Consider the following 14,684-nt stretch of genomic DNA (forward strand, 5'->3'; position numbering starts at 1 on the left):
TACACCTCAGCCCTATTTTATATTTTATTTGGAAACAAGGTCTTGCTAGTTGCTGAGGCTGGCCTGGAAACTGCAATCCTCCTGTCTCAGCCTCCCAAATACTAGGATTACAGGCACGCGCCACCACGCCCAGCAGCGAGATGATTTTCTATAGAGATACAAGTGTTTTTATATAAAAGAAGGGAAAAAAACTTAAAAGATGTATAATAAAACTTAGTGATTTTTTTTTGGGGGGGTGGTACTAGGGATGGAACCCAGGGGCCTTCTACCTCTGGGCTATACTCCCAGACCTATTTTGTATTTTTTATTTGGAAACAGGGTCTCTTAAGCCAGCTGAGGCTGGCTTCAAACCTGCACAATCCTCCTCTCTCAGCCTCCCAAGCAGGGGGATTACAAGCGTGCGCCACCACGCCCGGCTAAAACTTAGTGATTTTAATACTGATTTTTGCTCACCCATATTTTCATATTTTCAAAAATCACACGTATTATTTGTCAAATGAAGGCTTAGCCCAGGACCACACAGCTCATCACTGATGAGCTGAAGTCTGAACCCAGCTGTCCCCGACCACGGCAACCCCCACTCCAGCCATTTCGATTCCTCAGCCACACCTCTTCCAGGAAGCAGTGTCGGGCACATGTCCCAGAGACAGCTGCTTAAGGGCACCCGCCAGCACCGAGGGGCCCCCACACCCCAGAGCTCAGGAGCACTAACTGCAGAGTTCCCGGGGGGAAAAAAGCCTCTGCGGAGGAAGCAGCTCCCCAGGAGGCAGAGACTGGCTGTCTGTGTGACAGCAGGTGCCAGGAAACCCCCCGGGGCTGGTGTCCACAGCCCCCACACACCCACAGAGCAGCAGCTCCCCCCGGGGCAAGGCCAGGAACCCACAAGTCAGATCTCACAGGCAGGCCCGGGCTGAGCTCCCAGCCTCTCTTCTACAGAACTTGCTGAAGTAGGCCTCAGTGTACTCATCCTTAAAACGGGAATAAGAATACCTCAAGGGGTAGTTTTGTTCTACAGGGTCATACATGTCAGTGCCCTCAGAACCTGCTCATACAGGTCCTTAAAACATGTGACAGCGGGCTTACACATGGTCTCACGTGAGTCTCAGGATGCTGCAAGCCCATTTCACAGATGAGGGCCCCGGGGCTCCGGCCAGTGAGTTTGCACAATTAGGGAGCAGAACTTGCGGGCTCCGCGCTCCAGCATCCCATCCATGTCCGCGCCTTTTCTTCAGCGACTCACTCGGGTTGCCGTCGGGAGTGCAGTTTCCCTCAGTCTTTTCTGACACAAAACCTGAACTGTCCTCTCTCCAAAGCTGGAACAAGCCATGCCTGTGGGAATCACACACTACGGTCCTTCTCAATAAGCAGGTGCTCTCCCAAAACATGCTGAGGAGATGGGGTCCGGCGGAAGGAAGGCTCCGGGCTAGGCTCAGCAGCGCCTCCCTGCTGTGACGCCGGCACTGCCGCTGGCTGTCACTGTCACCGAGAAGTGCTTGTTGCCCTGGGCACTGGACAAGTTGGAGCCCTGCCGTCCTTTCTCTGATGTATACTCTCTCTCACACACACACACCCACACACTCCATTTAAACTTCTAAGAATAACGTGCCCGGAACAGGCTCTGATTTTCAAAGTAGACCGCCTCCAGGGGAGGAGTTTTTGTGGTTTGGGCTGAGAACTGTTTACTTTTTGGCACTGGGAAGCTGCAGTGTGAACTGTCTCACCAAATTCAGCCTGAAATTGATGGGGGAGGGCTCCTCAGCCTTGCTGCCCGAGCAACCGTGATCTTGCTGGCCCCAGAGGACACTGGACATGTTCCCACCCTCTTCTCCCTCCTTGGCTGCCGCTGGGTCCGGGCTCCCCCTGCCTCTCTTTAAACACTCACGGATGTTTGTAGTCAATAAAATGCAAACAGCTCCCCTAGCATGTCTTCCCCCATTTTTCCTGGGGACTTTGAGACAGTGGCCTTTGTCTGTGGTGGCAGTGACCCCCCTCCAGTGCCGGCAGGTGCGTGGGGGAGTCAGGGGCCACAGGTAACTCGGGAATGTGTTCTCATTCCGGCTTTGCCACCGATTTACTGAAAAGTCACCTCCCAGCCTGGAGATGGAACTCAGTTCTGGGAACAGTGGTAGAGCCCTGGACTCAACCCCTAGCACCACACAGAAAAAGAATAAAAATACAACGAAAGAAAGACACCTCCCTGTGGGGTCCTCATTGGCCACAGGCATGGAGGTGGTGTGAGCTGGTTTTGTAGGTCCTTTCCCACGCTGACATTCTAAGGTGACAGGTTCCCTTCCAAGTCACTAGGATGGAACTCTGCTGTGCTGGCTACTCACATATGCATTCTGCTTTTTTTGTTTTTTTTTTTGTTTTTTTTGTTTTGTTTTGTTTTGTTTTGGTGGTACTGAGGTTCCTGGAAACCCTTCTACCTCTGGGCTACACTCTCAGACCTATTTTTATATTTTTATTTGGAAACAGGGTCTCTTAAGCCAGCACAGCTGGCTTTGAACCTGCGCGATGCCTCCCAAGCGCGGGGATTATAGCATGCGCCACCATGCCCGGCTCTGCGTTCTGCTTTTATTTGGCACCATAGACATGCTGGGATAATAAGGGACCACGGCATGGGCTCAGGAGCAGAAAGAATGACAGGAGGTGAGGGCAGGGACACGGCGCAGGCCTGGCTGGAGCAGGTGTACTCGGAGATGAGCTGAGAGCCGGCCTGGGCGGGACAGGCAGGAGCCAGAGGGAAGGAGCAGTGGCCACCTGGGGTTGGGGGCAGATGGTGAAGGGATTGTGGAGTCCTGCCCATGGCCAAGGCTAGGTTGGGAGGTGCACAAGCAGACGTGTGCTGACACCACCTGGCTGTCTTTAGGAAGAGTCTTCTGGATGTAGGAGCCACCAGAATCAGCACCTCTCATTCTCAGCTGGCTCAGAGAATTCCTCTGGAGTCTTTTCATTGTCAACTTGATTAAAATAAAAAATGCTGGGGGCTGTCTCTTCCTTTTTTTTTTTTTTAATTCTGGGAATTGAACCCAGTGGCATTCGACCTGAGCTACACTCCCAACCCTTTTCATTTGGAAACAAAGTCTCTCGCTAGGTTGCTGAGGCTGTCCTTGAACCTGCGATCTTCCTGTCTCAGCCTCCCAAGTACTGGGATTACAGGTGTGCATCACTACATCTGGCTCCATCTCTCCCTTCTGCCTGCCCTTGCGGCAGTAATGTACAAGGTGAGGAATGGAAGGGTCCAGTCTGGGCCTGTGGATCTGCAGTGTAGAGTTTTCCACAGCTTCACGATCCCAGCAGGGACCTAGGGCTCAAGGCTTCCAGGCAGAAAGCTCCACCATGGGCCAGCTGTCAATCAACCTCTATGACACAGTATCCTCTTCTCTCTGCTGGGCCTGCATCTGACCATAAGGACAGGTGCTTCAGGAGTGAGAAAATGAGCTAATAGATGCAAAAAGACCCAACGCAGTACCGGATAAAGCAAAATGCTCTGTCCATGTGTGTGCCCTCCTCAGGCTACTATCTGGGGTGGGAGGTGCGCACGGCTGGAGGTGGGAGAGAGGCCAGGAGAGGAGCAGCTGGGGTAGTGGGCAGTAGGTGGTGTGATGTGAATGTTAGGGTTTTGTCAGTGTGTCTATACAACCCCTAAATTTTCCTGCAGCTAAACGCCCAGAAGCAGGGCTGCTGCTGCCGGCAGGCGCAGGCTCCGTGTGGGCTCGGGGAACAGCCTGACGCAAGTGGACCTGGCAGGGCTGCGGGAGCTTTGGCAGCCAGGCGGAGCGCGAAGGCATTTTCATCAATGTGGGGCTGAAGGTGCTCCCAAGACTCCGGCTCGTCCTCGTTCCTTAGCAACTGTCCTATTTGGGGGAACGCTGAGTGCCACTGGGAAGCTGGCTCAGAAGCTCGCACAAGGCGGGAGGCACCCCAAGGCAGCATGGTGTCCGCCCCCTCCCCCTGCAGCCTGGCCCCTATGCCTGCCGGCTGGGCTGCTAACTCCCCGGGCAAGGTGATCAGCTTGGAAGATCTCCAGGAGGCAGCAACCTACTCGGTGGGTTTGGAAGCCGCTTCTGGGGCCAAATGCACGCAGTGAAGCCCTGGTGACCACCCCGTCCCCCAGCCCTGGTCTCCAGGCAAAAAGCCCAGTGGCCATCTGCTATGCTTCAAGCTATCCAAGCAGCGGATATGGTGCAAAAGGGAAGGAAAGAGCCAAGAAAATACACGGGCTTCTCACACTTGGGCCCAGCACTGGGCACCGATGGCTCTGTCGCTACACAGAGCACTGTCAACGGAGTCCAGGAGAGAGGGGTCTTCCGTGGAATTCCACAATCAACAAAGGCGGTCTAGCTAGACTTTTGTTCTTTCTCTGCTCTGACAATACATCATTTTTACCTTCATAAAATTTATTTAGGGGATTTAAGAATTCTGCCATGGTCCAGCTTATTGGCACAGGCAGTCGACCTCAGACATGGATTATTAATACCCACATTTCCCTGCTGCAATCGCACACCCAATTCATAATGGATTAGCCAATTAACTTAAGAAGGTGATGTGTTCTACTTCCAGAACCATGAGACTCTGCCTTAACTATCTGCCCTTAAACCCCTCCCAATGAAGTAAAGATCATCTAGTCCATCAACAGGCTGAGCGGGAACCAGGCACGGTAGAGCACATCTGTAATCCCACTACCTGGAAGGCTGAGACAAGAGGATTGGAGACTCAAGGCCAGCCTCAGCAATTTGGTGAGACTCTCAGTAACCTAGTGACGCCCTGTTTCAAGACAAAAATTAATAATAATAATAAAATAAAAAGGGCTGGGGTGTAGCTCGGAGGTAGAATGCTCCTGGGTTCAATCCCCAGTACCTCACACATAAAAGGGCTGAGCAGGATGTTGCTGTGGGCACAGGACTGTGCTGTAACCACAGTCTTTTCATCTGTGGACAAGAAGGGGACTGGCAGGGTGTTCAGCCTCGCCCTGGGATGATTGCTCACCGCCAACAAGGACAAAGGTCTGCCTGACAGAAAAGGGTGAGGGGCTGTGCAAGCTTCCAGGTGTCCCTCTGCAGTCACCAAGAGAGTTGGGACAGCTGCCCGCCCAATGTGAGCGCCCAGTGTCACCCCTTCCTTCTCCACCCTGGGGTTTCTGGAGCAAGGCAGACAGGACCAGCTTCTCCAGTGAGGAGAAATGGATCGCCGGTAACCCAGCAACACAGATCAGGACAGCCAATGCCAAGAGGAGAAGAGACGCGAGTCTGATCACCGCACTCGTGAGGCTCTCACCAGGGCTCACAGTGGCGGGATCCACTCCACGTTGGCTGGCTCCCCACGCGCATCCCAGCCTCTTCCCTCCCTCGCTTCCTAAATAAATACGCTGCTGCTTGGAAAAGTCAAACTCTTCCACACCTCCCGCCTTCGCACAGGCTCTCCCACTCTTGGTAGATTCAGCCCAGACTATTTTCGGGACAGCAAACTCATTCTCAGTCCTGGAGATTCAGGGCAAGTTTCTTAACCTCCAGAAGCCTCCCTGCCCCCCTCGCTCCTGTGAAAGGCTGGGCACCCTGTCTACGCTAACGCTTCCCAGGATTTGGGAGAGAGCACTAGTTTGCATGTTTGTCTCCAACCATCAGCTGCTGCAGAAAGGTCCAAGGGGAGAGAGGACTGTTTTCATAGGAATGGCTGAATGACGGAGAAAAGGCAGAGCTGAAAGAAGGGGTCATGTGACCTGCTAGTGGATGCACAACTCAAATAACCCAGGACCCAGTCAAGAGGTGGCTCGACCACTGCTGTGAACCCCAACAGCTCCCATGGCGGCGGCCAGGGCCAGCGCGGGCATGCATTGGCTGCTCCCTTCTCCACCCTAAGGAGAAAGACTTAAACACTAAGTCTGCCCAGGCTGTTAAGTAATGGAAAAAAGAAGTGGTTGGCCATCCTGTGAGTAAATGAAATCTCAGAAAGAGATCTTTGTTATTGCATCAGAAAGTTTCCCTCCTTGAAAACTTAATTTGAACCCGAGGAGGGGGGTAACTGGGAAAAAGCTCTTCCCCCAAATTCAAATCATCAGAACAACATTAACAAGCCCTAGGGCTCAGAGTGACACTGAGGAAAACAATCTGTGTGGCAGAGGGTCACTGTAAAATGGCCAGCCTCAAACAAAATGCCCTGCGCAGGTCTCCGCCGCCCTGGTCTCTGCCCTCAGTGTGCCGCTACCAGTGCACTTCTCAGACTGACCAGGGACCTTTCAGTCCCCAGCCCCAGGGAAGCAGAAAGCCCGATGCTCCCTGGCTATTACTGGCCATTACTCCCAAGGCTACCTGGGTTTGCCGGGGCAGCCCCTTCAAAAGCTCCAAGTGGGGGAGGAGGTCTTTGGCAGCATTCAGTTGCAAACCCCTGGCCCTCCAGCCTTCCCTGACACATGCACCAGGGAACCCACAGAAATGCAGCTGGAGGGAGAGAACCGGGAATCTCAGCTAGATCTCAGTCACTGCCAACCTGGGATCAGAGCCCCCAGGGGGCTTTTCTTCCCACCTCAGTCATCTATGAAGGTCCTTTGCTGTTCAGGATCAGAGGACCACAGAATTCTCAAAGGCGTTGAATCCCTCCAAAGCAGGACTCATCTCCTCCACCCCAGGCCCCACCCGGGCACCTGCTGTTGAATCATAAGTCATACCTGTTACTGAGTCTAGTGTTGCACCTACCACTGATTCTAGTTGCCAAACATATCATGGGAGCAGTTGTCTTTAGTTTGCTGAATCAGACCTCATCTCCAAAGCTCTTCCTCTATGATGTAGTTCTAAAAATCTAAACAAAAGCCCCACAGTGTCTGAGATGTATATACATATTATAGGTTGAAATGCATCTCCAAGCCGGGCGTGGTGGCACACTCTTGTAATCCCCGCACTTGGGAGGCGGAGACAGGAGGATCACACAGGTTCGAAGCCAGCTATGCTGGCTTAAGAGACCCTGTTAAAAAAAAAAAAAGGTCTGGGAGTGTATCCCGGAGGTAGAAGGGCTTCCAGGAACCCCAGTACCACAAAAAAAAAAAAAAAAAAAAAAGAAAAAAGAAAAAGAAAAAGAAAAAGGAAAAAGGAAAAGGAAAAGAAATGCATCTCCATCCAAGGTCCTACTTGCTGATGCCGGTGCCAGTGCCTGTGGCCCTATTTGGAGGTAGGATCTTTGCAGATGTAACCAAGTCAAGATGAAGTCATACCACATTAGGACAGGAGGCCCTCGTCGATTGACTGGTATCCTCATAAGAAGGAAGTTTGGACAGAGACATGAAGGGAGAACATCGTGTCATGACAGAGGCAGAGACAGAGTAAAGTAGCTGCAAGAGAAAGACACCAAAGATTGATGGCCACTGCCTGAAGCCAGGAGGAGGCCTGGAAGGATTCCACCAACTGGAAGGAGCCCCGCCCACTGACACACCCACCTTGAGCTTCCGGCCTCCTGAACCCTAGAGAATATTCACTAGCAGACTAAGAGAGTACCATACCCAAAAGGTGGCAAGGTTTGTTTTTAAAGTTTATATAACATTTTTAGAAGTGATTGGTACCTGAGTAGTCTACACTTCATTATTTTACCCATTTGCTCCTGTGTTTAGCATTTACTGAGCCATTAGTGCATGCCCGATACTATGCAAGCCGCCGTGACCATCAAAGTGGTTCTGTGAGAAAGGTGTCCCATATAAACAGCAAAACCCGGGAAGGTTTATAAACACAGATAATGCAAATGGCCTTTTATGGAGTGTGCGCTCACCAGGTACCTGGTATTGTGCCAAGTACCTCGGATATATCCTCTCTTAATCTACCTGCGATCCAATCACCCAAAGATCCCCCTGCCTTTCCCTGGGGAAGCTGAGACATGGGACTCTGACCACAGCTGTGCATACAAAGCCACAATGGCTGCTGAGGGGTGCGGAAAAGGGAAAGCCTGATGCCATGGGGTGCTAAGAGAAGTGTGCAAGGTTGATTCAGAGTCACTTATGTACCAACTTATGTATTTATTGCAGTACTGAGGATTGAACCCAGGGGCATTCTACCACCAAGCTACACCCACAGGCCTATTTTATTTTATTCTTTTTATTTTGAAACAGGATCTCACTGAGTTGCAGCGAGGCCTCACCAAGTTGCAGAAGCTGGCCTCGAACCTATGGTCTTCCTGTCTCAGCCTCCCAAGTACTAGAATTACAGGTGCGTGCCACCACACCCTGCTCAGAGTCGTTTAAATTGGGAAGTGCCTTAGTTGAATGTTTGTGGCAGCCTAGACATACAGTCAAGTGGTAAAGAAACAGCTGTCGTCTGTCTTCAGTCATAAAAGGGCAGGACAAAGTGCTCCGGAATGAAAACAGCCGCCATTCCAAGGACCCCGCGCTCCTTTCACTGAGTGCCCATGCAGGAAGTTGCTATAAAGGCTTCAATGTCTTCTTTGAACTTACGTGGCTTTTTCACGTTTGAGATAGAGAAGACAGCACCCACGTGGTCACCCTGGCTGACACTTCAGCACACCCACGGGTCCTGGGCTCGGCTCTCATACTGCACATGTGTCTCTGTGGCTCACCCGTAACCCCAGGCACAGGCTCCACGGTGACACTCATTGCCCAGAAAAGGAAGCTGAGGCCCAGAGCAATTGTGCAGAGCAGCTCTGCCGGAGCTGGACACAAACCCGCATGGCCAGCTCAGGGCTGCTGCTGCAACACCCGCTGTCCACAGCCCGGCTGGGGCGCAGGCACTAAAGGAGCGGGGGTGAGAGGTCCTTGCCTGACTTGACGTCACAAGCACATCTATTCTTTCCCTCAGGTGAGTTTTGCACATATTTCTACTTTGTATTTCCCCTCTGCCAGCTTTTAATATTCTGGAATGGGCTAAAAATGTAATATATAACATATAAAATAATGATATCCTTATGCCTGTCTAATCTGGCAGGAAAGCTTCCCTAATAGGACCAACTAAGAGATGTGCAGTCTCAGACAAGAGAAAAACAAGAACAGAACAGACAACAGGACAGAGAACATGGCTGCTGAGCCTGGGGATGGTTAGCTCATTCACGCAGCTTGCAGGCTCTGGATAAGTCTGGAGGAGGAAGAAGAAGAGACGGGCAGAGATGGAAAAGCAGACAGGGTCAGCCTGAGGAACCAAGGGTGACTTTGTGCCGTCCCTCAGGTTAGAGGCTCAACCATTCCTGACCGCCATGATGGAGGTCAACAACTGTCAGACGTTGGCAATTTGTTCTGTTCATCACACATGTCAGCAAGTCATTGCAGAAGCTGAAAGTGTTCACGTAAAATGTAACATACAGCATCCCCCGTGTCACCTTCTTTTACACTTCTCCCCCTCATTCCTATTTCCCCTCCCCCCTATTTCTCCTCCCTCCGCCCCCTGTCAGCCTCTCCTTTCTTCCCCTTCATCTTCCTCCCCTCTTCTTCTTTTCTTCTCAAACTCTGAGACTAAGTCTTCTGTGATCTGGATGTGGTTGGAGCGAGGGTCCCGGTGTTGGGAGCGTGGGTCTCAGGGCCGCAGTGTTGGGAGGCAGAGGGACTTTGAGAAGTGGTGCTTAGGGTAAGGTGACTAGGTCACTGGGAAGGCTGCCCTCCAAAGAAATTACTTTTTTACACCCCAGTTAGTTCTACTAGAGTGAGTTGTTATAAAGGAGTGAGCCTAGCCAGGCGTGTAAGGAATCACAGGTTCAAAACCAGCCTCTAAAACTTAATGAGATCCTGTCTCCAAATAAAAAAATAAAATGGGGCTGAAGAGTGAGCCTGACTCCCAATCTCGTTGGCTTCCTGCCTCCCGTGCTCTCTCTCCCTCTCACACCTATCCTGCCATGACGTCATCCACCATGCTGTGATGCGGCCAAGGGGGCCTTCACCAGGGGAGGTGCCACGCTCAGGAATCTCCAAAACTGTGAGCGAAATGAAATTCCCTTTTTACAAAGTATCCAACCTCAGGTGTTTCGTTACAGCAACAGAAAATGAACTGGTCAAGAGCCTGGCTTGCAGCGGTACTCATCCCTTACATGCACTGCATCTGGGAGCATCCAAGAGTCCGGAGAGCACGCGCATACGTGTGATGTGGAAGGCAATCAAGCCCCCCTCCACACCTGCGCCCCGGACCTTCGGCTCTACCAGGATCTTTCCTCACTAGTGTTCTTGGTAATGAAGAAAAATGTCTTGGGTTGTAACAACTCTGGGGCAACCTGATCACAGACCTGAACGCAGCCCGGAAGGCAGGTGTGCGTGTGCCTTTGGCTCGGGACCTGGGCACACCAGCCGGGTGCAAATCTGGGCTCTGCCCCTCACCGGCTGCGTGAGCTTGGCCAGGTTTCTCAATCAAATACCCATGTTCTCTTTTGTGCCTGTCTCCTGGGATCATGTCTAGTCTGAAGGAGACCAGGGCAGGAAGCGCTCAGCCGGGTGTCTTAGATGCCAACCAGAAAGTCCCAAATGTCCTTGTTGACTGAAAGCTTTGAAACTGCTTTCTCTAGAGATTAAAAAAAAAAAAAATCAGCCACAGGAAATGCTGTTGAGTCTAAACACCACCGGTAACGGCCAATGGTGAGCAGTCATGTCTAGCCCAGGCCACCCTGTCCTGCTGGAGGGAGACACCGTCAGCCCAGCGCCCAGCACAGAGGCGGACAGAGTCCCAGACAAGGCAGGACTCCTTGATTTAAAACAATGAAAACACCAGGCTTTTCGGTACTCTGCCAGCAGGCAAGGCAGAAGGACTGTTTTCCTTTAGGGGACCAATTCCCATGGTATTACTTAGAACCTGGGGGAAATGCAAAACAATACACCATCTGCTTGGCTTTCAGACGAGGCAATTAGCAAGAAGTGCGCACATCTGAGTAGGGCTCCGCATTAAGCCAGGATTAATTAATTGCCACATTAAAGGAAAGCAGTTTTAGCATTTCAATGACATAATCATCTGCAATCACGATCATATAAAGGAACACTTTATAATTAATGATGTCTTCACTTCCTGAAATGTGTAATCCTTACATCTTCAGTTCCAAAGAGGTTGGCAGACAGTCGGCACTAAATATAGATCGGGAGCTAATATTTAAATCAGCTTTTAATTCACCTTTCAGTATGAAGAGGGAAACCAGAACAAAAGCTTGCTGTTAGTATGACTCTGAGTCTTGATGTCTGCGAGGCTAAATATTCGGCAACCATAGATTCAAACAGAAATGGTCACCAGTCACAGGCCTAGACTGGTTTCCCTACTGGGCAGCAATCTGACCCTCACTGCACATTAACCGCTTGTCCAGAAATTCAGTAAAACCAACCCAGCGGTCCTGGCTTTGTCAACGAGGCTGTATTTTTACTTAACAAAGCACTCTGCCTCACCCCTGTGACTTAGAAATGAAAAGAGACTTTCCACTAATTGGAGAAGTTTTCCACTAAGTTGCAAAAGCCATGTACCAAGCGCTGTTCCAAGTGTTTGACGCAGAATGGCTCCATCTTCCCAGCAACCCCAAGATGGGTACTATTATGATTCCCATTTAGACCGGGGACCCCGAGACAATGGATCCTTAGAGCTCACGTGCCCAAGTCAGGCGTGGCGGCACACTCCTGTAATCCCAATACTTGGAAGAAGGAAACAGGAAGAGGGTCACAGGTTCAAAGCCGGCCTCAGCAACTTAGTGAGACGATCCTCATCAACCTAGAGAGATTCTGTTTCAAAATAAAAAGGGCTGGGGGTATAGCTCAGAGGTAGCAGGCTCTTGGGTTCGGTCCCCAGTACAAAAAAAAAATCAATAGTCCAAGCTGCCACTGCTCAGAAAAGGCCCTTACGATGGAACTATAGACTCACAGGCCAAAGAGACTTTGGATTTGAATACTTATACATCCCTCCAGCAAGTCAGTGTTAGGAAAGCCCCAGAACCTCCCGGCATCTTAATTCTCCTGTTAGCAATGTCCTTCTGCAAACTATAGAGGAAAATACAGGAGTGACAATATAATGGGCGATAAGAACATCTACAGAGCTAACCTGCCTCTATTTCATTTTTTTATATTTATTTATTTATTTATTTATTGCGGTACTGGGGATGAAACCTAGGGGCATTCTACCTCTGAGCATCACCTCCACCCCTATTTTTTTTTTTTTTTGAAACTGGGTCTCTTAAGCCAGCAAGGCTGGCTTCAAACCTGTGTGATCCTCCTGTCTCCACCTCCCAAGCGCAGAGATTACATGCATGCGCCACCACCACGCCCGGCTATTCTTAATTTTAAAACAGGGTTTCACTGAGTTGTCCAGGGCCCAAGTAGCTGAGGCTGTCCTCGAAGCACGACCCTCCTGTCTCAGCCTCCCCGTCTATTTCCCTTCCTGAGCCCTGGGTCCTCTGCTTGGCGGGGCGCCGTCCCCCACGCAGCCTCCTGAGCCCCGTGCCTACCTTGTCGTAGTAGTACCGCAGGGCTCTGCTCAGCTTGTCGTAGTTCATGTTCGTCTTGTTTTTCCGGAGCCCCCACAGCTTGGCCACTTCTTCCGCTTTGAGGAGCTTGAATTCACCATCGTTGGAGGTCCAGCAGATCAGATGCTCATGTTTCTGGTCCAGCAGCAACTGCAACAGGAACTGCCACAGCGTGATTGCACTCTCCATACCTGCGGGGAGAGGAGGCAGGTGAGACGCCCACAGCTGCAGGGAGGGAAAGTAGCTTCCACACCCAGCCCGGCCACTCTGAACCAGGAGCCTGCTGGCGACATACATTTTTGTAAGCAGCTCAGATCCAGAAATGCAGGGAAGCACAGAGGTCCTGGAATTGGCTACACACAGCCCAGCCCGGGACCACACTGCACCGAGAACATGAGAAAGGATGGTAAAAGAAACGAGCACTGTGGAATGAGTCCCCGTTCAGACTCTCCCTCGCGTAACACTCGAGCCCACTCCCGCCAGTCCCACCAGCGCCGCTGTCGCTCGGTCTCCGTCTCACCCCCCCTTCGCTGAGTTGCTGGCACCCAGGCTGTGCCCATGTATAGAAGGGGGCAGGGGTGATGAGGCCGGGGGATACCCACAGGTGTGACCATCCCTCCTACCACATGACGAGCTTTGAGAGGAAGGGACTCTGTCGGACTCACAACGCAACACAATACCCCAATGTGGTAGGTGCTGAGACAGTAGGTGTTGGGGGAACTGAAGACTCAGTTATTGCCAATTAAAGGAAACTTCTCCTTCCCAGGCAGCGTCCTGGGGCAGCTCAGACCTCATAGTTAAAACACACGGGTGGCCGGGCGTGGTGGCGCACGCTCGTAATCCCCGCGCTTGGGAGGCAGAGACAGGAGGATAATGCAGGTTCGAAGCCAGCCGCACGCACTGGCTTAGGAGACCCTGTTTCCAAATAAAAATATAAAAAAAAATAGGCCTGGGAGTGTAGCCCGGAGGTAGAAGGGCTTCCAGGAACCCCAGTACCAAAAAAACCCAAAAACACACAGGTGGTAAAAGCATCGCTTCCCATCAGGAGAGGAAACACTGTGCACTGTTCTCCTCTGACTAATGTTGTCGGCTTCGTAAGCGCTGTTCCCTGTTCTAGAACGCTGTTCCCTGGAGCCTGGTGAACTCTTGCTCACCCGTCCTGACCCAGCTCAAGTGGGGCCTGCTAGAGTTTCTCACCGCCGGTTACCGGAGGATGTTCACAACAATGTGTAATGATCCTGAAACCACAACAATAATGGCTACCCTTGGGTTTTATCACTGTTGTGTTTAATGAGGAAATAAGAAGGGGCTGGGCTGGCCTCAGAAGCCTCGCCGTGGATCGGCTGTTACAGTGGACTCCTCCGGCCTGACTGAGCCCTCAGAGCCCAGCTGAGGACGCCACGGAAGGACCAGAGTCGGGAGGGTCTAGTTTCCGGCACGAGAAACTCACCGAGCCAAGCTGTGAGGTAGGGGTGAGCCCGACAGGCCTAAGGATCATCTTTACTATGGCAAGCCCGGAGACCCTCAGGACAGCCCAGCTGACAGCAGTAGGGGCCACTGGGAAAGATGCACAACTCTAGTACAGGGATGCCACAATACGGCCATTTACAGCTATATCTTTTTTGGGAGGAGTAGGCACTGGAGATTGAACCCAGGGGCATTCTACCCCTGAGCTACGTGCCGCCAGCCCCTCCCCCCTTTTCTGAAACAGGGTCTCACTAAGTTGCTAAGTTGCTGAGGCTGGCCTTGAACTCATGATCCTCCAGTCTCAGCTTCTCCAGTACTGGGACTGTAGGTGTGTACGGCTTGCGTCTCTAGCTATGTGCCCTCCGGCACGCCTCTCTTGCTGCTCATGAAGCAGCTTGCAGACTCTGACAGCAATCAGCTTTCTCCCTTTGCACACAGGAACAGAGTGGGAAATGCCTCGCCTGACAGCAAGCCCAGATTCCTCGTTTCTGTTCACGAGCTCAGCCAGGAAGAATGAGTCTCACTGTCCCTCTGAGCGATGGCGTAACAAGGGTTTCTCGGCTAAAGGAAAGCAGATTAGGAAGGCTCTCCAAATACCCAGAGGGCATTTTATGGCTCTTTAGAGGAGATTTTCCTTGCAGAAATCAATATTCGCCACGATGGCCACTCCATCTCTGGGTCAATCAACTCAGTGTTGGCTCCAAACCACATCTGTGTCCCCTGAGTCTTGTAAGGACAACTTCTGGGACATGCAGCAGCTCCCAGGGCCCCGGTTCCTAATGCGAACCACTCTTCTGAGGATTTGAGGATGAGCC

General features: G+C 51.6%; 1 protein-coding gene across 6 annotated transcripts in view; it reads right to left on the minus strand.

The window, feature by feature from the left end:
* Positions 1–12,591, minus strand: part of ELK3 (ETS transcription factor ELK3) — a gene marked incomplete at both ends in the record, with an annotated part of 37,818 nt that extends 25,227 nt beyond the window's left edge. For all 6 annotated transcript variants that reach the window (XM_080705909.1, XM_080705907.1, XM_080705906.1 and 3 more), the window contains one exon: positions 12,385–12,591. In XM_080705909.1, coding sequence (XP_080562035.1) covers positions 12,385–12,591 — 207 coding nt within the window. The remainder of the gene's footprint in view (positions 1–12,384) is intronic.
* Between the last annotated feature and the right edge of the window lie 2,093 nt (positions 12,592–14,684).

Source organism: Muscardinus avellanarius, assembly GCF_963383645.1.
Source record: "Muscardinus avellanarius genome assembly, chromosome: 11".
Taxonomy (NCBI): Eukaryota; Metazoa; Chordata; class Mammalia; order Rodentia; family Gliridae; genus Muscardinus; species Muscardinus avellanarius.